This window comes from Syngnathus leptorhynchus, chromosome 16, assembly GCF_054491065.1.
Source record: "Syngnathus leptorhynchus isolate UIUO chromosome 16, UIUO_Slep, whole genome shotgun sequence".
NCBI classification, from domain to species: domain Eukaryota; kingdom Metazoa; phylum Chordata; class Actinopteri; order Syngnathiformes; family Syngnathidae; genus Syngnathus; species Syngnathus leptorhynchus.
Genome location: NC_141210.1, coordinates 9,239,703 through 9,263,353, shown reverse-complemented (window position 1 = coordinate 9,263,353; position 23,651 = coordinate 9,239,703). Strand labels below are relative to the sequence as shown.

The 23,651-nt window shown below is 48.6% G+C and overlaps 2 protein-coding genes across 6 annotated transcripts; one reads left to right on the top strand and one right to left on the bottom strand.

Moving 5' to 3' along the window:
* Positions 1-4,800: 4,800 nt before the first annotated feature.
* On the bottom strand, positions 4,801-23,548 carry tbcd (tubulin folding cofactor D). Of its 4 annotated transcripts, none has more exons than XM_085933060.1 (40): positions 23,392-23,548; positions 21,856-21,906; positions 21,677-21,774; positions 21,467-21,568; positions 21,250-21,396; positions 19,321-19,376; positions 19,030-19,162; positions 18,437-18,482; positions 17,684-17,816; positions 17,494-17,618; positions 17,288-17,348; positions 17,132-17,206; positions 15,995-16,086; positions 12,236-12,392; positions 11,929-12,066; positions 11,482-11,539; positions 11,384-11,413; positions 11,096-11,181; positions 10,936-11,016; positions 10,761-10,834; positions 10,554-10,671; positions 10,098-10,158; positions 10,005-10,027; positions 9,892-9,923; positions 9,740-9,802; positions 9,593-9,669; positions 9,444-9,525; positions 9,163-9,281; positions 8,988-9,079; positions 8,214-8,354; positions 7,377-7,460; positions 6,987-7,145; positions 6,772-6,910; positions 6,010-6,134; positions 5,715-5,792; positions 5,565-5,651; positions 5,407-5,494; positions 5,230-5,339; positions 5,035-5,119; positions 4,801-4,899 (listed from the first exon to the last, which is right to left on the bottom strand). In XM_085933060.1, exons 1-40 carry the CDS (start codon positions 23,546-23,548, stop codon positions 4,864-4,866), a joined length of 3,699 nt encoding a protein of 1,232 aa, XP_085789186.1. In that variant the 3' UTR covers positions 4,801-4,863. The 4 variants fall into 4 exon arrangements, with proteins under 4 accessions (XP_085789186.1, XP_085789184.1, XP_085789185.1 ...); XM_085933058.1 differs by lacking the exon at positions 23,392-23,548 and adding an exon at positions 22,761-23,385; XM_085933059.1 differs by lacking the exon at positions 23,392-23,548 and adding an exon at positions 22,761-23,385 and having other exon boundaries at positions 4,801-4,896.
* znf750 (zinc finger protein 750) lies at positions 12,670-15,982 on the top strand. 2 transcript variants are annotated; one of them, XM_085933062.1, is made up of 3 exons: positions 12,670-12,760; positions 13,857-14,909; positions 15,009-15,982. In XM_085933062.1, exons 1-3 carry the CDS (start codon positions 12,687-12,689, stop codon positions 15,448-15,450), a joined length of 1,569 nt encoding a protein of 522 aa, XP_085789188.1. In that variant the 5' UTR covers positions 12,670-12,686; the 3' UTR covers positions 15,451-15,982. The 2 variants fall into 2 exon arrangements, with proteins under 2 accessions (XP_085789188.1, XP_085789189.1); XM_085933063.1 differs by having other exon boundaries at positions 12,745-13,080.
* Positions 23,549-23,651: the final 103 nt, after the last annotated feature.

Genomic DNA, 23,651 nt, shown 5'->3' with positions numbered 1-23,651 from the left:
AAGCTGACGACCCTGCTGCTGCTGCCGCTCACAGGCTGTAATTTGCCTTTTTTTATGTCAGTGATGAAACATTTGCGTTGGTCTCCATAACAACATTCAAACTTCATTTATTTGTTTTGGCCAATGAAATGTATTCAAATGCCATGAATTTCTTCCAGGCCCTAAAAAAACACTATTTTTTGTTATAAATTTGAAAGCCCAAGTATTACGGTAACAAATTCTACTGTTTTACTCATTTAGTTGTGGTCTATATAAGGTGGAACAGTGATGCTTTTGATTGAATTTCTCGTTTTGATAGCATCACAGGTCCCTCTTTTCTACTTGTTCTGAGGTGTGGCTCAGAGTAAGCCGTTTTGGTGTGGTCTCTTTAATGAGATACTTCACACTCCACACCCCCCAGGCCGCAAGACGTGGGCCTCCCTTTCTGGTCGACATATTTTTTTTTTTTTTAGCAGGTGGTAGCCTTTACTTACGCCGCAAACTTTTTGATTGATTAAAGGATATCAACGGCAGAATACTTGTCCATAAAACCATACATAACACAATCAAATAAATCCCCTCACAATATTTACAAACATGTAAACAAGCACTGCAGTCAAGCTACAAAGTAAGCTAGCGCTAGCGAGAAGCTAACGAATGCATTTAACACATTATTGTATTCCCCAAGAATAATACAGCATCTTCGATGCAATTCATTTGATACAACTACTCAAAATACACCCACAAGAAGTGAAAACAGAGAGCGCACAGCTCCAAAATCAGCAGAAAGACTGACACTAATGGTCTGAAATAAGTGCATAGACAAAGAGAAATACGGTTTATTTTTGTGTCATCTCAAGCTTACCACTTTACTGTGTCCGTTGTTTCCATTGAGTTAAGGAACTGAACCATCAACGAAACGAAGTCTTTTGGCGAGTCCTTCTCTATACTGACAAAAGATTTCAGAAACACTTTGCCTACAGATGTGGGAACAGTGCTTGAAAAATGAAATTTGACCAGGCACTTCTTTGAGGTTCTGTTGCTGAGGGAAGAGTTGTGTGGATTTATGCGGCCAACAACGGAGCATTTTGATTGGTCCACTTCAGCATCCTTGAGTTGTTTGGACTACAAAAGTCAGATTTGCAAAACCACTTGGCCACACACATTACCTTGTTTGGTAGTCCTGCCCCAAAGGATGTAACATAAAAGACAAAAATACGTAATAGAAAATGGAGAAAATTGAACAGAGTATATAATAGTCCCCAAATCAGATTTCTGCAACACCTGGAGGGATAGATTACACTTTTCTACAATTTTGGAGACTCCAAGTGCACAACAAAATGAATATAAAAGCAAAAAAAATTGGATTTTGCATGATATTGCTCATTTTGCATTTCTCTTTGGCTCATTTTGCTTGAAAATAATCCCGAAGACCATCTTTTATAGTTCTTTGCTGTACTTTTGCGGGCAGCAGAAGCATATAAAATTTCAGCCATTATGGACATGATCATTTTTCCAAGATAGACAGTTCAGATAACGTGGGCTCCCGTCTCTGTGGCAACACTTTGAGTGGCCCACAGTTAGGCCCCTTCAGGAATAAAGGCAAGCAGACGGGAGCTAAAAAGGATGAGGTGGTGGGCTGGGATGTGGAGTTGATGAAGTAATGGAGACTTGAAGTGGGTGAATTTTTTTTTTGGGGGGGGGGGGGCATTCCTGAGCCAGCTGTAGACTGGAGGGGGAAATTCTCCTTGAATGTCTGACAAATATAACAAGATGTGTGCTATTTCAGAGCTCCGGACGAGGTGGGGGAAAAAGAAAACACTGGCATACTGCGGCAGAATGACGTGGGAAGGCCACAAAGAAGGTTTCTGGATAGCTAACTAATGACAGTAGCAGCACTTTGGTGCAGTGAGGTGGGCCACCGGTCAAGCGTTTTGCGCCACCGACGCAGCTCGCAAATGCTCACGCACAGGTGGCGTGACGGCTGGGCAAAAAGGGGTAGGAGGCCATGCCAGCCAAAGGTCCTGCAAGACTCAACGGTCTCAGGAAGGATTCAATAGCAGCAAGTAAAACTAAGCGGAGTGTCCGCCGATTTTGAGAGCTCATGGGGAGTGCTGCAGGAAATGATCCAAACTTTTGCACTTCATTGGAGTGACCTTCATCGGAGTGACCTTTGAACAAATGATGATAACCCTAAAGCCGTGGCAACCTCACTGGCGCTAACCCTCTTGCGCTCATCCGCACAATAAAGAGAGCCTGTTGTCAGAAGAGGCCTGAGGTGGCGCCACCAAGCAGCCCGCATTTCATGGCTCAGTCCCTGCGGGTGACTGTGGGAAAATACCAGCCCATCTCCATCCTTTCCATCTCCACGGGTCGGGAGGGCAGCTGGACTCGGTGTCACAGATGAGCTCGCATTCACAAGCGCAGCATCCAGTCGTAACCGAAGCTATGTTTGCCTGCTGATGCTGCTTGCCCGTACACCGCTTTAGCGGCTCGTTGTCAATACATCATCAATGCATCTCCTACCAGAGTGTGGCCATTGGCACTCAATTAGCCAAAGCAACTACAAGGAAACTGAAAGGGGAGTGGGTGGGGCAAGGAGAGCAAGCTCACAATGAAGCCACAAGTTAAAGGGTGCCGGGCTTCCCAAATGACTATAATTGTCGGCAGCAGATTACAACTCTGGCCAAGGCTGCGGCTCATAATGATAGCGTCCGCCACGCTATTTCCATCGGCGGCCCGGAGTCTTCTCAGCCGTGTCATTATCCCCGACCCACGGCCACCTTTTATATATGGTGCGGCTTGCTGCATCGCTCATTGATTGCCAGTGGAGAAGCGCGTACCCATTCTAGTAACTTGTGATCTCCTTCCACGTCCAAGCGTCATGAGGCCCGGAAAAAACACGGCTCATTTGTGCACTAAGGCCGGCGCTGAGCCGCCGTCCGGATAAAACCAGCAGCCAGACAAGCGCCGCCATTGTCCCCGCGAGGGCCTGATGACTCGATGCGTGACTGGAAAATGGGGAATGATGATAATCACGCTGCTGCAGGTTTGGAGATATTCAAGTGTCTTTACACAATGCTGGTCGCCTAGACGCCGAGTACAGACTGACCCACATTTCAACCCAATCGTGTTTGTTGGTATCATATTGATCAATTCTCCTCCTTTTGCAGCATTTCTCTTGGCGTAGCGCTTCCGGGATACATATGTGGACTTGAGATGTTTTTGTCCAATCAAATTTTAGCCTGCACGTGTTGCCACATCAAGTGCATCTGCCCAAGCTCCTTCAAAATCACGTGCTCCGGTCCAACTGTGTTTTTCAAATAGGTCCTGACGGGACGGGGGCTGCACGGCGGGCCCTCAATGATGTCAGCATAGAGAAGATAATATTCCAAGTAGGGCTGGTGACACTGATGCCATTTGTTAGCCTTCCTGCGGGGCTTCCGATTATGCACTAGCATGAGGCTAGCGCGCTTGAAGGCAAACCGATGTGGCACGTGTGGCATTCTCTTTGTCTTCTATTTGGTTTGGCAGCACGTACACCAAATGTTAATTTTTATTTATTTATTTTATTTATTTATTTCCCAAGACCGCTGTTTGTTGCAAAGATCTAAACAGGCGATTGCTCATCTCCAAGCAGGAGCCCCCTCCTCCTCGAGCCTCCGACTCGCTCCACAAGGCCGACTTTGTACGTGAGCCAACTGTAAGCCTTTGAACAATGTCATCTCAGGCTCTTGGCATTGTACTGAAAGCTTTTTGCTGACTTTACCGTCAATTCGCCGCAGTGAGACGTGTGTGCACACACACACACGTGCGCGCACGCGCACACACACACACGCGCGCACGCGCACACACACACACGCGCGCACGCGCACACACACACACACACACACACACACACACACACACACACACACACACACACACACACACACACACACACACACACACACACACAAATAAAACCACTCCAGGAATGTCCATCTGGGGCTGGGATTGAATTAAAGTGGAATTACGGGCAGGGCGATAGATATTAAGACTCGGGGCGTCAATGTGGCTGGCTGGCACAATCAACAATGCCAGCGCTTATACACTGGCCTAACATAGCCACAATCAATCCTTGTGGCTGCTATTGTTGAAACGTCACAGAGAGCTCCGAAATCTCCAAAGCACAACGGACCTCAAAAGGCACAGCTGGTTTCAAGGATTCAACAATTCTCAATCATCCATCCATTTTGTCCTCATTTGGAAAGAACATGCTAGCAGCAGAGGGTCTAGTTAGGATTCCATGACTCCTATTCAATGCGCAAATTCTCATTTTATTGTCAACGTTTGACTTTATGTCTAAATGGCGTGGCTTGCCTGTTCAAACGCGGCCTTTGAACGCCAAACAACAGAAAAGGCAAGCAAAGTTCAACTCCATACAAGGCACAGCTCCCCCAGGAAAAGGAAGAAACCTTATGAAATGAAATCCAATTAGCACAGAGAATGCAAGGCAAGATGTCCGCGAGGCTGAAGTCTCGGCATCGGGTGCCAAACGGTCCACAAGCGTGACGCAACAGGCGGCCCTTTGTCAAGAGGCCACGCTAGGGCAAAAGTAGCTAAGCGAGACCTTCAACGCAGGATGACATTCAAATTCAATCATGCCACATCTGTTATTCCTTCAGACATTTCACAAAAGGACAAAGACTGTCGCTGGAATGACAACATGCTTAGTGTGAGCACTTGCTTGACACTGTGAGCACAAATGCAAGAGCAAAATGCAGCATTTCGAGCCAGAGATTGTTACAACAGTTTGAATGCGACAAAAAAGGGCAGTGCAAAGGATGACTTGGCCCTTTTATTTGGCTGACTAAGGGAAGACTCATGGATTCATACGCAATGTTATCCGTCCATTTTGTGACTCTCTTGGGACATCTTCTGCCAGAGGGGAAGAAAGAGACACACATGGAGACAGTTGTGTGTAATGCGCTTGCAAAATATCAACGCAAGTCTTGATTGGTGGATCAGATGACATGTCGTTGAGGTCAAGATCAGCTCTGTGTGGTGCGTTACCTGAGCAATGGGAGGCTTCATGGGGACTCCCAGCAAATGATGTAGCTCATTTCTGGCGGGGTGCAGAGTGGCAGGTTCACGCTCCCTTAAATAAAATTTAAACAAATAAATAAAATTAAAAAAGGATCCTTCCTCTTTGCTCGCTTGGAGACGTGAGGTGAAAAAGGTATGGTCTCTCAAAACGTGGCTCCTTACCAGTCGGTATCGCTGAGCAGGTTCATGACGTCTTCCAATACGTCAGGACAGACGACGTCGTCGTATGTCAGCAGCATCTCGTACATCAGCCTGGCAGTTGTCGTTCTCACCTGCGGAGAGACAACAGAATTAAAGGGAGGTGACTGACGAGCGCACTGTTGTTTTTTTGGAATGTACCAAGAGGAAGGAGTTGCAGAGCAGCATCAGCAGCTCCTCCAAGACCTCCTTGCGGACCTGGCCCGGGAACTGGATGAGGCCGCAGTAGCTGGCAGAGATGCCCAAGTGGGACGATTCAGCGTGGACGTTTGCAATTTGCTTTGTGTGCAGCTACTCACACAGCGACACAGGCGCGCAGCTTGTACACGTCCTTGGACCGCCTGACCGCTCGGCACAGCGACAGCAGCTTCACGCAAAAAGGGTGACTTGGGGGCAAAAGGTGCATCAGCGCCATAGCCCACGCGTGAAAATACCGCGGTGACACTCACTCTTCTTCCGAGGTGAAGATGTCAAAGCAGCCGTTGGACAACAGCAGGTTCGACATCTTGAGGAAAGGGAGGGCGATCCTGAAAAGGACATCCCGTTGAAATCAGTTGTAACCCAGACAAGTCAAAGTAGAGGAAGATGGCTAAGACCATTCAATCCATCCATTCACTCATTCATTCTTTCGTCCATCGCTCCATTAGACTCGATCATTAGATCATTAGATTTGATCACAAAGCAGCAAATGGTTGACTCAACGTGCTTTGGGTGACAACAAAGACCAAGAGCTGTCGTTCGTACCTGGTATTGCGCACATTTTCTCTCAAGATTTGAATCAGGACATCCATGGCAAAGTTCTCCAGGGTGGCGCGGTCACCTTGGATCCCACGCAGGAAGTCAAGCAAGGACTGGGAGGAGGCCGTCACCTGGAAGTAGCACAGCAACTCAGCGGTTTGTTTGCACAAACGGGCCACATTCCAAATCTCGCCGCTGTCCACTCTGCTGGAGCTCGCAGTCCAGCACCATGTTCCAATCGGCGCTAAATTATGAGCCTTGCGATGGCTTGTTCGTTTGTCGATGACATCAAATCCTCTTTTGAGGTCCCTAAATGGATAGGGATCTAGCTGACGTTCCGCCACAGGACGCTTAGTGGAAGGCCAGCGTACGCTTTGGCTCCATGATTGATGTGTGCTGACTTGTGTCTAGCTCATTCTGCAGGCGGCCCCGCGCCAACATTTTTGAGTCTTGCGCATCTATGTGTGGAAAAAGAAACAGACTCGGACAGACCTCGTTGGCAACGCGGTTGATTTGCTAATGACCTCGCAGAGAGAGACAGACAGATAGAGAAAGAGAGACAAAGACAAAGACAGAGACAGAGAGACAGAGAGACAGAGACAGAGACAGAGAGACAGAGAGACAGAGAGACAGAGAGAAAGACAGAGAAAGACAGAGAAAGACAGAGAGCGAGGGAGAGGGAGAGCACGAAGGGGGTGACACTTGACTGAGCCCAATGATGACGGTCACAAACAGTCCACAAGAGGAGCGTGCTGCCGGTACACTTACTGTGGATTGGGCCATCCCACCCACTGACACTGTGAGGCCCAGCAAGGTTTGGTAGCGGTACTCGGGTAGTCCTAGTAGCCGGGTGACATATGGAAAGGCTTGGGATGGCGCTTTCCAGTTCAGACTGGATTTGACATCCCTGAAACAGGAAGGAAGAGCGCCTCGTGAAGGTGACAAGGCAATGGGAGCTGGGCAGGCAACAGTCAGACACTCACGGTGGAAAGATACTCAGAAGCGCCTCCTTGTGGGAGATGTGCGGAATCGGCGGGTCAGAGTAGTGCAGGAGGTGCGTGAAAATGGCGCCGGCGTGCGCTCTGTAGCGGTCGATATTCTCAGCCGACTGTCGCGCCAGCTTGCCCATCATGCACTTCACCCTGCAAGCAACAATCACAACTTCCAGCAGAACAAAACGCCGCTGCGGGTGTGCCGTCGAGCTGCCTGAGAGGGCTGAACCATTTGGAAAAGTACAGGCAAAGTGCCATGACGAACCATCACTTATTTTTTCTTTCAAACTAAAAATGTGTCATGGAAGGAGGCGTTAACAAACAATCTCAAAGGAAGGCGCGATGGAAGGGTCTTGACTTGGACCCTTGGCATCTACTCACTGCTCTGGGAGGAGGATATCTGGAGCTGTTCTGGTTACCAGGATTGTCACATCCTTCAGACTCGTCATTGCTGCCTCTCTCACCCTAATTAAAAAAAAATAAAAATAAATAAAAAGAAGGCGGCGGGGGGCGAAACGGTTATGGTGAGATTGCATTAAAGTGGGTGGCGTACATTGAAATTGTCAAACCAAAATGGAAGGTGACTGGTGTTTTCAAATACAGGTGTATCTCAATAAAGTTAAATATTGTAGAAAAAAACTAAACATCTAATATATATTAGAATAGATTCATTAAACAGGTTAAAGACTTTTTTTCTATCGAATTTTGATTTACAAAAGGGCACATTTAATTTAGAAATGACGTCTTCAGTCATTGGCTCTTTGGAAAAAACTAATCCCAAAACTAATTAAATTGAAACCTAATCAAAATGTATAGTAACCATTCTGATGATGGAAAAAAAGAAAACAATAAATCATGCACTTTACATGCATTTTACATGCATTTTTTAATAAAACTACAAAAATGAATTGCGTTTTGATCACATTGGAGATTTTGAAGATGCACCTGCAGGGCTTATGTTTCTGAAAAGAGGGAGAAAGAACGCGCCTGTTCCATGTCACAAAAAAGGACAACGGACGAGCCGGGCGGGTGGCATTCCTGCCTGCTGAGGAGGCAAGCGTCGCCTCGGGGTATTGCTAAGACAATCAAGTGTGCGCAGGGGAACAAGTGAGGCAGGCCCCAAGGGAGGGCAACATTGTCAACAAAAGAGTAAAAGGCAGAAGAGGAGGGAAAGGCAGCAGAGAAGAAAAAGGCAGCGAGCGAGCGAGCGCCACTCACCAGGCACCCACGCCCCCTCTCCTATCGGTGGCGTAGTCGTCCATGCTGTCCAGCAGGACGGCGTACACGTAGACGATGTTCTCCGAGCACAGAAAGGACGCCGGGGACCCGCCGGTACAAACGCCCGCCTTCAGGCATACTCTGAATAGAAAGAAGACCCACGTCACGTCAACACCCTGCAGCTGTGCTCAAAACGTTGAATGTGTAATCCTTAAAAGTTGTTGGCCTTCAGGGCCAAAGGTTGGCGGTTCATAATGGGTATTCAGTGCGTACTTTCTGGTGCCTTCCTTGCTCAAAATTATACCAACAGGGCAGGACTGATTCAGCTACATCTTTATTTCTCTTCTCCAAGACGTCAACTCAACTCACATTCCCTCTTTTTTCTGTAAGACACTTGAATGCCAATTGAGGCCTTGTTTTTAGATGGATAAAGTTATCTTGAGTTTATCCTGAAGACTTTTGCAGGGCCAGCGGGAGGGGGCCCCGGAACAAGTAAACAGCACAATTGTTTGAGAAACCCTCGTGGGAGCCCTGTCAGGAAACATGTTAATAAATGAGGAAAAAAAAGAAAACGTAGGCTCCCATTTGAGTGACATGACATTCAGGTCCTGCAGGTAGAGCCAGTCGGGTGCTTATCTTGCCCTCAGTGAAGTTTGCGCACGGCAGAACAAACAACAATGAAGACACAAGAGGGCCTTTGACGAACAAGGCCCCGGCAAAAAGCAAACAGATGAAAATCACAACCCAATAATGGAAGAAAAAGAGGGCGCTCACTGGGCCAGTGCTCGGACGGCGTCCCTCCTGGCCTCCGGGAAGCGGTGCTCACGCAGACAGGCGGCATGCATCTGGCCGAGGCCGTCCAAGATCTGGGGCCACGCAAGCGCAACTTAACGATGACGATGTCGAGCGAGTGCGTGCAGTACGAAGGGCACCTTGACTTGAGGCGCACCTGCTTGAACTTGCCGCGGCTCATAAAGCTCGGCAGGCAGCCGAGGGCGAGGGCAGAGCTGCAACGGGTGAGCATCTGCGGACTCCGTAGCCCCTCCGTATAGCGAGTGATGAGCGCACCTAAGCACACACACATTATTTTTGGATGGCAAATTGGACAACTGCGGTGCCTCCGGCCGGCTTCATCAAGTGTTTGCTAGCAGACATTTACAAAACAACAACAAAAGAGACCTGTCGTTGCATGAAAAATGTCACAAATTAATCTCTTGAAAAATAACTCACTCTGCTGCTCTGGGTCAGCCTGGCCGGGCTGAGCCTGGTAGTACTCCTCACACAAGGCAGACAGGGCACGCAGTGCGGCATCCTGCAGGCGCAAACCAGAACACTGCTCAAAGCTGAGCGCACTAATGGTGCCCACGCGGACGCATTACCAAGACGCCGTCCTTGACACGGCCGGAGAGCAGATGAAGTGACCCAATGGTGTCGTCAACAAGCGCCTGCCAGCCGGCTGCAAGGCAAAGCTGCAAGCTCACGCGTCTGTCGCGACATTTCAGGCGGGTTTTAGCAAACTGACTCACCGATGACCGGCTTGTTCTTGAATGGCATTTTGGACAAGGAAAGCGTCTCAATAAATCGGCACACTGCAATTCAAACAAGGAGCTTGGATGTCATCTTGCAGGCCGGAAGAATGACGTTCATTTTAAAAATATTTTTTGGGAGAGTGACTCACTGGCTGGCCTCATCAGCTCTCCACCAAAGCCCCTTCAAAAGAAAACCATCAAAGCCGTCATTATTATGAGGGATGCCCATGAGCAGCATGTTGACTTCTTCCTGTCCGCTTACCTGTACTGTTTCCTGTCTTGGAGCTAAAAGTGGGTCAACACATCCAATTTAGCCCAAAAACGATTGAACATGTCAACGTGCAGCGTGTCTTACTTTCTGATGAAGATCCTTCAAAGCCGCCACACACTCTGAGGGAACCATGTCCACGACGGTCCTGTTGTTTGGAACAATGAGATAACAAAAATTGTAAGAACTTCCAAAGCTCGTTCCAATTAGGATTTGCGGCAGCACGCAACACTTCAACTCATTAACACACGTCTTTCAGTGAAGAGAAACAAAACACTCATTGCAATGGCAGCAAGCTTTTTGCAAGGGAGTGCTACTTGGAATTGCAAAGGGCTGCCGCTTTCACATACAAAATGACCATGTTATCAGTTGTGGTCACGATTTCTCCAAAAAATGATGGTAGGAAAGAGATGAACGGCAAAATAGCATGTTGAAGATGTGAGCGACAGCTACAACCCGGGTGACTTGCGAGTGGTTGTGCGCTTAAAGGCGCCCAGACGCCTCCGGGCGGGTGTTTTGGCGGTGGCGCTTGTAAACATCTACCTGCCAGTGTGGAGGCCTCGTTTGTAGAGCGCATAGGTCACCTCCGCACACGCCAAGATGGCTCCGTGGCGACCTTGAAGGTCTGCCGCCGCCGCCATCTTCAACAGCTGCGGCAGAACTGCAGCAAAGGCTTTGTAAAGCTTTGTACGGCAAAAAATGCAAAAAATGCTCCTGGAACAGTTGAGCAAGGCTGTGCAAAGGGTTTACCCGAAGCCACCATGTAGTCAGGTGCTTGAGGCGTCAGGTTGTGAAGCGCTTTGGAGGTGAGCTCTCGAATTGCACTGGAAAACACGTTTGACAATTGCTTACTTGTTGCTGGTAAAACGTGAAGAGATAACTCAAAGAAAATAAAACATGACACAAAACAAGACACATGACCTACCCATCCCAGTGGTTGACCTTCTTGATGACCAAGTGGTCAATCATGGCTTTGGTGTACTCAGGAAAACTGGCAATGTAAACACTGCAAAGCCAGAAGCAAAGTCTGAAGATGGCCACCTGAGCCACAGTGGCGCTTCTTCCCTCGGCTGACAATTGCTTACCTGGTGTTCAGGTAACAGCGGTTGCGAATGCCCACAGCGTGAAAGTCCGCCGCCGTTGCAATGTCGATGCCATGAGGGAACGTCCCCTGCGGTCAAAAACAAAATGCTTGAACAAAAAATGCAATGCTAAAGGGCAGGCCTGAACTTTGGCTTGCCTTTGTGACTATTGCCCCATTGTTGGAAGGCTTTCACTAGCACTGCAAGATAAGCACTTGGTAGCAAATGAGCTTGGAGAGGAAAAAGCGGAAAATAAAAAACACAATATTGAGGAGAAATGTGATCACCAACCTGCCTGCCAACGTTTTCCTGGAAAGCAGCCTGGGACAAAGCAAAACATTTTCATGAGCAAGACGTACAAGTCACGAAGGTTGCCAGGAGGCACTCACTGAGGCGGCCCTGCGGCAGCTGATGTCTCGGTCGAACGTGGCCGCCACCAGCAAAGAGCTGTCGAGCCAAACAAGCATGAGAACCAAAGTTCAGCTGGCTCACAATTCAGAAATTCTGCTTTGTGCCACCCACTTCACCAAATAGATGCATTCACGTGAGCTCATTCCAAAGCTCATGAAGCTGCTGCTAGTGGAACAATTTCATCTTTTTAGATGATCATGTCAATCGACCCATGCTTGCCACGATCGCAAACCACGACCCGAAGAAAGAAAGAAAGAAAGAAAGAAAACGCTAAGATGAATGCTGTTACCAACACGACCAGCGTGTTTTGCAGACACTTTGGCCTTTAACAACTGCCCCCACCCCGGGATAGGTGAATAAAAAAACACGAGTCCTGATTCTACTCCGGATAAGTCGTTGCTCACAAGGCAGGATCGACCAGTTACCGGCAGGGTCTGTGAGACAAACGCTTTGCCTGGTTCCCACACACGCAACAGTGAGTCAGTTTCCCTTCCAAGGGAGCAGGAACCAGCTTGTCAAAGCGGTGACCGAAACCCACAGCTGACAGGCAAAACCCGGCAATCCTGTCCATGAGGGCAAAGAGAGGGAAAGGTGTTGCTGAGGCCGGCGGGCTGCTGAGTCGCGAGCTCCAACACGTTTGTCTTTGCTACGAGCGTTATCGACCACTCCGACTCACGCCGGCCCGGCCCGAACTGTGTCCGGTTCTCACGGTCAGCCGTCTTTTGCTCTGACCTGGCGATTTGGTTGACAAAGGGCCGCAGCTCTTTGGGATCGTAGGCCCTGGCGAAGGCCCAGCACACGTAGCAGGCGGCGTCGCGCACGTTGTAGCCAACGCTGCATGTGCCCCTCTTCTCATCGTAGGTCAGGGCCCGGGTGATGAGCGGCACCACTGCACAAAACAAAGCGGCCCTCTTCTCAGCATCAGGCAAACAAACCCTCAAAGCATTTCCCACGGGGCGCCTGCTCGCTCACAAACATGGATAAGGCAAAAAAAATGGACACATTCGAGCGATAAACGAGCGTGCCCACAATTATTTGTCAAAAGGAAGACCCGGGGTGAGCGGGGGCGCATGGTGCAAATTGTTGCTGGAGGCTCGATTAATATCAGCAACATTGATGTTGCCCGAGGGCGCCGCTCTTGGGACTACGGAGGCCCCGCCTACAACCGCTCAAGCGAAGGTGAATGGGCTTCAAGCACGCTGGCTCGCACAGTCACTTGAGGCAGAGGAGCGGGAGCCACCTCCACTTCCAGAGCAGGTAATGGTGATGGCTTTTGTCTGACAAGCATATGATGATTGGCAGCATGCCGATTGGCGGGCGGTTGTTGTTCCTTTGATGTTTCGAGAATTCAGGTTGTAAGCTTGACTCAACGTTAAAACCGATACATCCAAAGAGATTTTCTTTTGGATGTAGCAGCCTTGTTTTTTTTTATAGAGCTAATTGGCATTCTTAGCAAGGGAGTGGCCAAACTTGAGCGACAACTTCTTGCGACAGCAAACGACAAGCAAGTTCCTCCGCGTAGGTGTCACCACAGCTTGACGTACGCTTTCAAAAATACAATGTGGAAAAAGGCTCAGGTAAAAGAAGAAAATGCGCACTCATGGTATTTCTGGCAGCAGTGGGTATTTTCCACGGCATTTGCAGCCATGCAAATGCACGGCTTGCATATGTGTTTGCATATGCAAGCGTGCATCTGTTTGGTATCCGACCTGTTTGCGCCAGCAGTTGTAGAAAATCCATTCGCCTCAGGCTGCGCGCTTTTGGGCGGCTTGAGATTTTGGAGCGCCTGCTCATACACTCATATTATTCAAAACAAATATGTCCCAATGCCTTTGGGCCAGGGTGAAACTTATAAGCAAACAGAAAAACAAAAAAAACAAAAAAAAAACACATTATTTGTTGGCTTTCATCCTCCCAAACGATGTTCCAGTTGGTCCCTTCACATGTCTGATGGCTAAGCTGAAAACGAGGTGGGCTTGGGGGTAATGCACCCGCTCGATGGACGGCCGTTCAATTTTGTTTCTAGCCGCAATCAGAGCTTTGAATGCAAACGACAAATGCATTTCCGCCCAACTTGTCTACTCCTCAGACAAGTTGGGCGGAAATGCATTTGTCGTTTGCATTCAAAGCTCTGATTGCGGCTAGAAACAAAATGTACAAAACGTTTAGAGACCACAGCAATGACTCACGCACTGAAAAATGGCACTTAACTTTCAGTCGCACGTAGCTAAAAAACGCTCGACTAAAGACACGAGTCGATACGAGATCATAAGAGTGGAAGAGAAATGTTTGGGCTCTCAAGTGCTGCGTTGGGTGTCACATTTTGCCCCCCCCCCCCCCTCTGTCAATGAAGGAATTGGATGGCAATGGCCAGCACCCAAGAACGCAAGCCCAAAAGGCCGCACTACATCCCGCGCCCGCTGGGGAAACCCTTCAAGTACCAGTGCTTCCAGTGTCCCTTCACCTGCAATGAGAAGTCGCACCTCTTCAACCACATGAAATACAACTTGTGCAAAAACTCCATCTCCCTGGTGTCGCAGAAGAACGGCCATACAGCGCGCCAGCTCAAGGCCCCCGCCAACAAATCAAAGAGTGGGGCCACTTTGCCAGGAGTGCAGGAGAACGCGGCGCTGGAAAGAAGCCACACGGCGGAGGAAGTTGACACAGAGAGCGACAGCTCGGCGGTGAGGGAAAGTGGCCCCTTAACAAAGGCCAGCAACATGGCGGTCGAGGAGCTCACGCAAGACTGGCCTCGTTCGTCTGCCTTCTCCCTGGTGACGCCCAACCCCGATGGAGCCCGAGCAAAGACGTCGTCAGGGCGACTGTCAGACTGTCCCTTCCCCTGGACGCTACGGCAACTCCCCGCACCTGTGGGTCCTGACTACACGCCTTACTTTGGGCCTTTTTATTCTCCCTACTACCACACCACAAGGCATCACACGAGCGAGTCTTCTACTCTGCACCTTGACTTTGCGGATCCCCAGAGGCCGGTGATACTGCAGGCTATTGCCCCGTCTTCCGGTTCAGTCTTGGCCACCACGTACCCATACCACCCGACAGACACGGGAGGGCCGTTTCATTGCGGCCTGTACAGAGCCCGCCAGCTCTCCGGGTATCTCCCTTTGCACTGGTACTGGCAAAGCCCGGCTGCTGGAGATAAGCACGTTGACATGCCGTCTGCTTACAATCATTTGGCTGAAGAAGGGCAAAGCGGCCACAAGGAGACTGGCCTGAGCCCCAAAGAAGGCTGCTCCGCCCTGGGCTCCCCCAATAGACCCAGCCGGAGGAAGCAGCAGGACACCGGCCCGCAGGGCCGCCGCTCGCCTAAAGAAGAGCAAAGCGACGCCCGCCGCAAGGACACAGCTGAGAGCTTGCTGCAGCTCGGAACTCTGCTTGCCGACGGGGGGTAAGAAATGATCCGCTACATTTGTCCGTCCGTCGCACTCACGTTTATATTTGTTGTCATTTTGCACGACTCCAATTGCTGGACGGATCTTGTCAACAGATGGGCCAAGAGGTTTGGAAATTGTGGTATGCCCGCACGTTGCTCGGAAGCGGTGTCCGAAAAGGAGGACAACGCAGGCGCCGCGGCACCGCTAAACCTCTCGACGAGGCACCTGGACAGCTCAGGTGCGGACGAGCCACAGGGTGCCGAGGTGCCGCTCAACCTCAGCCTCCGCTCTCCTCATGTCGAATCCACGGACGAAGAAGCATGTGAGCAGAGGCAAAGGGCGGCGCTGGCACTCTGTCAGCTCGCCTTGCTGCGCCGGCCAGCGCAAGATTCCACTGCTGCCGACCGGCTGCCAGCTTTGAGGGAAAAGAGCAAACGCAGGAATGCGGCAGGCACTGAGCGACCCGGCGGCAGTCAGGTCAAACTGCAAAACCCGCACAAACCAAAGAGGAGAAAAGCGGCAGCACGGCCCGTGAGGAGGCCTCGACGCTACTGAACAAAGAATAGCGACGCTCGCCTTTCATCGCGACTGCTCGGGCCTTTGTTGATTTGGTTTTCCTCTGTACTTCGCTCCAAAATGCATCGTTTCGAGATCTGAGATGAATGCAATTTTTTTCTGGATTAAGAAGGGACAACATGGACTGTATTCTTTGTTATGATGAGATCATCCTCTTGAACATGGACATTACTGAAGCAGTGAAAGATAGATGCTGATAGCTTCGTAAGGAAACGTGTGGTTGCTCTGCCTGGCATGTTATGTCAGTTAAAAAAAAAAAAAAACCTGTGTGAGACAAATTTGACTTCCCCATTAGGAGCTGTGCTTGGGCATCGGGCAGCACAACGCATCCACATGCCGCCACGCGCCACCCCGCGCCACCCCATTGACCACACGAAAATAAAAATGTGCTGATATCATCAGTAAAGATACAGCTCTTGCAGGTGTACCTAATAAAGTACCTGGTGAGGCATGGGGCAGTGAATGATGATGGGGCATGTTTTTTTTTCAGGCAAATAAAAGCATGAATCAAGATATGACTCACCCTGGCTTAATCTGGAGGGCAACAGGAGGCCTCTCCGGCCAAGTTCGGCAAGGGCAAGACAGCCGCCGTGCCAGCTGTCCGTCTCCTGGAAGCTTTTATACACGCACGCACATATGCACAGACAGACACACACACGCACGCGGTGGCTTAATGCCTCGCTCACACTGGGTGCAGAACAGTCTTGCGCTGCACTTTGCAAGGAATAGAAAGCATTGGAGTCGATGAGTCAACTCACACTGGCTGTGGCGCGCCAGTGGAACGTCGCCGCCGTTCACTCACCGTCCGCAAGCCTATTTTTTCCGGATGCCGCAAGCATATTTTCATGAAGCCGACCGAAGACATACTTATATAGAAAATTGGGCATCGGCGTACTAGGTGGATCCGGTATATTTAAAAATAAAACAGTTTGCTGAACTAAATTTTTTGTTCCACATCACATATCTAGAATCTATAGACCTTTCATTTCAGTTAATGCTCATGTTAACTAGCTCAGTGGTCTAGTGGTAGAGTGTCTGCCCTGAGACTGGAAAGTTGTGGGTTCAAACCCGGGCCAGGTCATACCAAAGACTATAAAAATGGGACCCATTGCCTCCCTTCTTGGCACTCAGCGTTAAGGGTTGGAATTGGGGGGTTAGATCACCATATGATTCCCGAGCACGGCACTGCTCACTGCTCCTCTCTCCCCCAGGGGATGGATTAAAATCACATGGGGATGGGTTAAATGCAGAGGACAAATTTCACCACACCCAGATGTGTGTATGACGATAATCATTGGGACTTCAACTTTAACTTTGGGGCTTTAAATAAATGTTGATACCGAGCTGGACCAATTATCAACATCCCAAAAGGCACTATTCCATCTAGTTTGATTCTGGAGATGTTAAGCAGCTAATCATTGGGACTTCAACTTTAACTACATAGCTTGGCACGAGTCGGACATTTGAAAGGCAAAAAACAAGTTAAAATAATGTAACTTGACACAAAAACATTAAACACAAGACATGCTTAATGTCCAAAAGCATATAAATGTGAACGAAAAGATGGCTATTGTTTACAAATAGTCGCAGTCGTTCTGCGCCCGGTCCGAGTGAGGCGTAAGGCTCAGGCAGAAAGGGCTTTCCCTTTGAACTAACCTACCTGAAGCAGTCCAGCACAGAGGCCACCACCTCGTCCGCCAGCTCCTTGGGAAGCCTCCCAGTCACTCTGCCAACACTGAACGGGTTCAAAGGCACACTTGCGGTCAACAGGGAGCATGAAGCAGCGGGTAGTCTTGCGTGTATGACAACTCGTTACCCCTTTGCCGCAGACCAACGCACGATTGTCTCCTTGTCCTTGAGCCCGGCCAGTAGATGCTCTGAGAACAAAGACGTGGGCAAAACGTTGTCCCATCTGCTCAACGGGCAGTCAAGATTACGACCGAGCCCGATTGCGGCTGCTGTGGATCGCATTTGCATGTCCCAAGTGCGGTGCTCAAAAGCAAAACAACAGAGGCCACTTACCAATAACAGTCTCTAACTCTTGTGGGATATCATAGTGGTCCTCCCCTCGCGTGGTCTCTGGGAGGGTGTCGGCGGCTGGGCTGCTCAAAAGGCTGGATACTATGGACCTGCTTCCTCTCTGGTACCTTGGATGCGTTCACATCATGCGTTGCCGATTCGGATCACAGGCGACGTCGCTCTCGCATCTCACCTCCAAGGGGCCAAGCGAGGCTTCAGATAGGTGAGGCCGAGTCGCTGGATCAGTTTGACGTTGAGCTTCCTCAGAGTGGCTTGGCTGCTCTCTGAGAGCCCTTTTGCTTCAAGACAGCGCAAAACCCGACAAGCTAGGAGGGAACAAAGACAATGTTCATGATTGCACAGTTGGGGAAAAAGATCTCAGGAAAGTGTTGTACATTACGTTGTAAATTCAAATGCTCCCATTTATTTCTTTGTCGCAACGATATTCCATCCTCAATTTAGCCTGGCCCGAGGGGATCTTTATAAAAAGAGGAAAAGGCTCCCCCACCCGATTGAGAGAAGCCTAACCTGTCTGCCTGCAAATATGTCCTCTTGATGAATTTTTTTCTATTCACAATTCTTTGTTGCCGCAGGCAAAGGCAACTGAATGGAACAAAGCCCATGCAGGCAAAGTAGAGCGTTAACCTCTACTGAGGAAGAACAAACTCCACAAAATGTGTGTGTGTGTGTGTGTGTGTGTGTGTGTGTGTGTGTGTGTGTGTGTGTGTGTGTGTGTGTGTGTGTATTTGTGTGTGTGTTTGTGGGTGGCAGTGGGTGGCAATACCAAACAGCCAAATGTAATTTCACCTCCAAACAGTTTAGTGAAACACTCTTGGTCATATAGTCAATTCCAATCCCCTGGAAATGAATGTGAATACTAGTTTGATGAATGTGATTACTCGTTTCATTTCACATCCATTCAAACTTGTGCCAAAGCCGAACCTACCGTGCGCTAAGAGATCCTCCCGCTTGCCGTGCTGGAAAAGCATCGCCTGTCAGAACACAATTCAGATGTCAGTGAGAAATTCTATGCATGTGAGATTTCACCATATGTACCAGTCGAAGCTCAATGCCCGTGACAGGGAACAAAACAATAGTTTCATTCATTTAAGGCCTTGAGACGTTGCAGGAATGTGTTCTTCATGTTTAGCAGATCTTCCTGTGCCATTAAAGGCGTCGGCTTGCTTGCGTGACCAGCAATAATGTGACAAAGGCCTCATGGACACAACGTGCAGATTTGGTGGGAGGAATGTTGCTGTGTCACGTGACAACTTTGATGGATACTGCACCTTTTCAAAACCAAACACGCCACCCAAACATCCAGAAAAAATACCGCAAGAGGTATTTGTGGAGTAGTATGCAACTAACGAGATATAATTTTTGATCCTCCTTTTTGACAGAAGCATGTCACAGATAGGTTATTGATAGGCCTGGCAACGCTTTTAACTTATGACAAAATTGATTCATTTATGAATATATACAACGTATCAAAGGTTTCACCCACTTGTTCATGCGTGCGTGTGTTATTCCCATGCTTACCAGAGACTGAAGAGCACCATCCAGAAGCCTGATGGAGTCCAGGGACTGGTCATTATTTTGTTCTATCGTGTTAAGGCTCCAGTCCAGGAAGTCTCCAAGGTGCTTCTTGAGCACATCTGGCCGCGTCATGAACCTCTCAAGCAAACAAATAACATCAATGGAGCACCACATTTATGGGCCAGGCAGCACAACACCGTCCTCTAGCGGTCCACATGAACACACTCCAGTTAAAAGTCAGGAATACTCTTCTGCGTAAGAGTCTTTTGCAGAAGATAATTTTACCATGCTTACTTTGACACCAAGACGGAAGCAGCAAGCCTGCAGTTATCGCTGACACCGAGATAGGACTGCACACAGAAAAGACTTGATCACAAATATGTGGACCGTTTCTTTTCTGGCGGGTGAGAAGGTCATGAAGTAAACGTGCAACGTCGCAAATATGTGGACCATTTCTTTTCCTGTTAAGGAGGCTATAGAGTAAACATGAGCAGTATTAGCAGTATCAAAACCCAAGCATTCACATACAGTGATCCCTCGTTTATTCTTGATAATTGGGTCCAAGATAGGTGAATGTTCGCAATGTGAAGTACATTTTTCTACATCCGTACAAGACTTTTATAAAAAAAATTATAACAGTTTCTTGTATTTTAAATACTTTATTGTGTTTTTAAACACTTTTAAACATTTGAAAGTTAAACTGACTTTTAGAAACATTCTTCAGGGCTTCATTAAAACGTTTATGGCACAAAAGAACTATCGTTAACGTGTCACGGCTCCGCTCTGCTCTCGCTGTGCTGGCCTACTGACGGGTCCTCACGCTGGTCCGCAGGGGCGCGCATATCCAATGCTGAGCTGCTCGTGCTAATCAGTGTTGATCACTGCCACCTGTAGCCCTTGTTACCCGCTGATTAGGGGGCATGTATTTAAACCCCGCGAGCCGATCAATCTGCGGTGGTTTGTCTACCTCGATATAAGTATGCCAGCTACGTGATTCGCATTTGCCTAATCCGCTGTGTAGCGCGATGCCCGTTTTCTAATTCGGTGTTTAATGAAAGCCGTTTTTTATTATCTGCTCTGGACTTTGTTTGGCTCAACTTTCTGCCCGTCCCTGACCATGCTATGCCCGTCTGCTTCAATGACGCCCTCACGGACCGGCTCATCAGCTTGCCTCGTTGTCCTGCTCTGCCGGCATTCCACCCCTCCTTAGCTCCTTTAAACTGAAGAGCCGCATTTAGTTGTCCGGCCTTGTTTGTGACAAAATGAAACACAAATAAGAGATACAGCTGATTCTGCTGAAGTAGAAGAGTGGTGAAGTAGTGGGAGACTGAGCTAAAGCGTGGTTAGAACTGCTCTTACAGCTCTAAGCCAATCAGCGGCAAGGATACAAATTAGTTAGTCTTAGTTAGTCCATTAGTCTTGTCTTCTCTACCGGCCAATAGCGTGCTGTAAAGACAGACAAAGCCCCGTGTTCCAAGTGACCTTGCAAAAACCCACGAAGCACTAAATATTTCATTCATCCATCTGTCGTCCGCCCGCCCGCCCGTCCGTCTTCTATATCGCTTTTCCCCACGGGGGTCGCGGGCATGCTGGAGCCTATCCCAGCAGCCATCGGACAGTAGGTGGGTGACACCCTGAACCGGTTGCCAGCCAATCGCAAGGCACATAGAGATGAACAACCATCCACACTTATACTTTGGAGTGTTCAATCGACCTACCAAGCATGTTTTTGGGATGTGGGAGGAAACCGGAGTGCCCGGAGAAAACCCACGCGGGCACGAGGAGAAATTGCAAACTCCACACAGGGAGGGCCAGAGGTAGAATCGAACCCACACCCTCCTAACTGTGAGGCAAACGCTAAGCAGTGCGCCGCCTTGCACTGAATATATCCGCAATATTTGTTTTTCATAAAAACTCGCAATGCACAGAGGCCGCAATAGGTGAAGCGCAAAGTGGCGAGGGATCACTGTACTGAAAGTAAGTCAACCTAAATCCAAAGTAAACCTCTAAAATGGACTGCATACGGGCCTTTGGAAATTAGTTTGAGAGGGCGCCATACATCTGCATTTTAATGGAAGACCGCTTTTATTAAAACCTAGGAACTGATTTCAATTGCAGGGACAAAGAGCATTAGTGAAGTGTAGTAGGTCTGTCCTTTATCGAGCGTGTTAGAGCGTTCTCAACTGTAGCACCTGGCGATGCATCGGAATGAGTTCAACTTGCCTTGGCAATAGCGAGGATGCGCTCCATGATGGGCTCTCTGGCGCAGCCGTCTTCAGACTGCAGGTTGCCATCCAGGCGAGAAAGGTCAAAGGGCGTGAGGCAGGTCATGGACAGCCACAGCAGCAGAATGTAGCGTGTCGACCATGTCTAGAAGGGCAAAACAGTCAACTCCCTTTCCCAACCCCAAAACGGAAGGACCGTCTCGTGCCGATGGAACCTGTGTGTCTGTTGGATCCTGCTCGGACAGCAAACCCAGAACAGGCTCCATGTCGGCGACCTCGTGAGGCAAACGCCGCATGAAGATTTTATAAACTCGCACCTGGGCACAGACAAAAATCAATCAAGAGAAGTGACCAACGGTCTCGTGTTCACATTTTCGCAGCGTGTATTTTTGAGACCCAATAAATTAGATGCACAACAGACTGACCTTACAGACAATGTAGAGAAACTTGAAGGCCAAATGAAACAAGGAAGAAGGGCAGTCCTCACACCTCACTGGCTTCAACAACATGTTCACCATCCACTCTAAAACATAATGAATGCATTTAAATTGTATTTCTTCTGGGGCCTATTTGAGGTTTTTTTTTTTTTTTTTTACAAACTTACCCAAGTGTGGGTCCAGCAGATGAGGTTGATCTTGATATCGGTCGAGAATCTCTGTTAAGTGGACATGAGCAAAAATAGTACTATTTATTTATGATTAATTGATTCAGAGTACTTGGCAAAATCTCAGTAAAATGTATGCGTATTTTTAAAAAACAAATTGGTTGGTCCCCAAATAAAAAAACAAATTAGTGACTTTGGGGAAGAACATTTGTGGGCTGAGCACGTGAACAGTGAGCAGGTGAGCTTTTCCACTACCGTGAGAACGATGTGCTTAGGCCTGAGGAGCAGGGAAATGTGTGATGTAGGGTGACGAGACCAACTTTTGAGCCCTAAAAAAATGCCGGGGTGGAATTTCAAAATCGTCCGGGATTTTGTTGGACTACCTCAAACATACTACATGTACAGTACATTGTCAATAGAATTGCCACTCCATTCCAGTTCACTCAATTCCAGGTTTTTCTATATCGTTCGCAAATAAGTCAGACCCTTCTCCTCAAATCTAGTCACTTTGCTACGAAGTAGGGTAGGCAACTCACGGAGGAGTTGAATAAAAAAAAATTCCCTTGCTTTCGCCAGGGCCGTGATCCATATGAAGCTGAGTGCTTGACATGCAAGGCAGGCACTTACGTGTCTGTGGCTAATAAATGTGCCAACGCACGTCCTCTTGGACGACTTTTTTTTTTTTTTTGCTTCAAATGCTGCACCGATGGCCGAATTTCCTTTTTTTTTTTTACTTAGTCTATATATATAGAGTTTTGGGTTATTAGGGACAATAAATGCAATTGCTATACAGACACCATGTCATTTGTACATATGACACAAATGACTGCCACACACACACCAAAAAATAAAAGGTGTCCTCTTTTTCAGAAACCCAAATGTGGTCATCCTAGTGTGATGCTCACTCTGAAACTTCTCCGTGGCGGACTCCCGACCGGTCAGCTCTCCGTGGACGTCCGGCAGACCCGCGATGAGAGCCTCGACTTCGTCCCGCTCACTGAAGCCCTCCAACACACACGTTTTTAGCTCTCCTCCGTCCCCAGAGGAGCCAATTTGCTCGCCTTGGCTCGCATCGTCGCACCCGTTCTCCGTTTCTGATAACCCCATTCCGCCACCGTCATCGCCTGGACACGCATCTTGTGTCCTCGATGAAGCCATTTCTCTCTGTTTTACAGGCTCCGATAGGTGTGACGTATAGGCTAGCTTGTGTTAGCACTCGCGGCTGGCAAACAGAACGTGTTGAAGCTCCTGCGTGTACGTTCTTGTACGGACGTAGTGTAAAACTAATTAGACAATGGCTGCACGATTAGTTTGAACTAAAATATTACCAAGTAAACCGCACCCAAGCGGAGCGTTACACTTGTTAGCAAGTCTTGCTAGCCCTGCCCCAATACGGCAAGCGGAAAAGCTCGGTTCGTGCCACATTACCGCGCATGCGCCAATTGAGATGACCAAATAACTAAACAACGGACAACTCCAAATGGGGCTTGGGGAAACTCGGCATGTTTTCCCCAACCGCCATCACTAAATGCTCACCGTTTTCGCGTTCATGACTTTTCCATGGATGCTCGTACGTTACTGTGATTGACACACGGGAGCAGTGAAAGTCTTTCAGGTCTGTGATGGTGCGTGCGGTTGCTGTATGCGTCCCTGATGCACGAAACAACGCGATCAAATGCTGACGTCCAGCCATCACAGCTACAACACTCGTATTTACAGTTCTTTCATTTTATGCCATTTATAACCTGAAACAGATAGTTAAAGTCAAACGAATAGAGAACTTGTCTCAATTCAAT

Coding starts and splice junctions, on each gene's coding strand:
- znf750 (XM_085933062.1), top strand. CDS start 12,687: ATGGGCTTCAAGCACGCTGGCTCGCACAGTCACTTGAGGCAGAGGAGC. Junction 12,761..13,856: donor CACCTCCACTTCCAGAGCAG/GTAATGGTGATG, acceptor CTGTCAATGAAG/GAATTGGATGGCAATGGCCA. Junction 14,910..15,008: donor ACTCTGCTTGCCGACGGGGG/GTAAGAAATGAT, acceptor TCTTGTCAACAG/ATGGGCCAAGAGGTTTGGAA.
- tbcd (XM_085933058.1), bottom strand. CDS start 23,013: ATGGCTTCATCGAGGACACAAGATGCGTGTCCAGGCGATGACGGTGGC. Junction 11,540..11,928: donor TTGTCTCACAGACCCTGCCG/GTAACTGGTCGA, acceptor TTGGCTCGACAG/CTCTTTGCTGGTGGCGGCCA. Junction 5,120..5,229: donor CTGCTCAGCGATACCGACTG/GTAAGGAGCCAC, acceptor ATTTTATTTAAG/GGAGCGTGAACCTGCCACTC.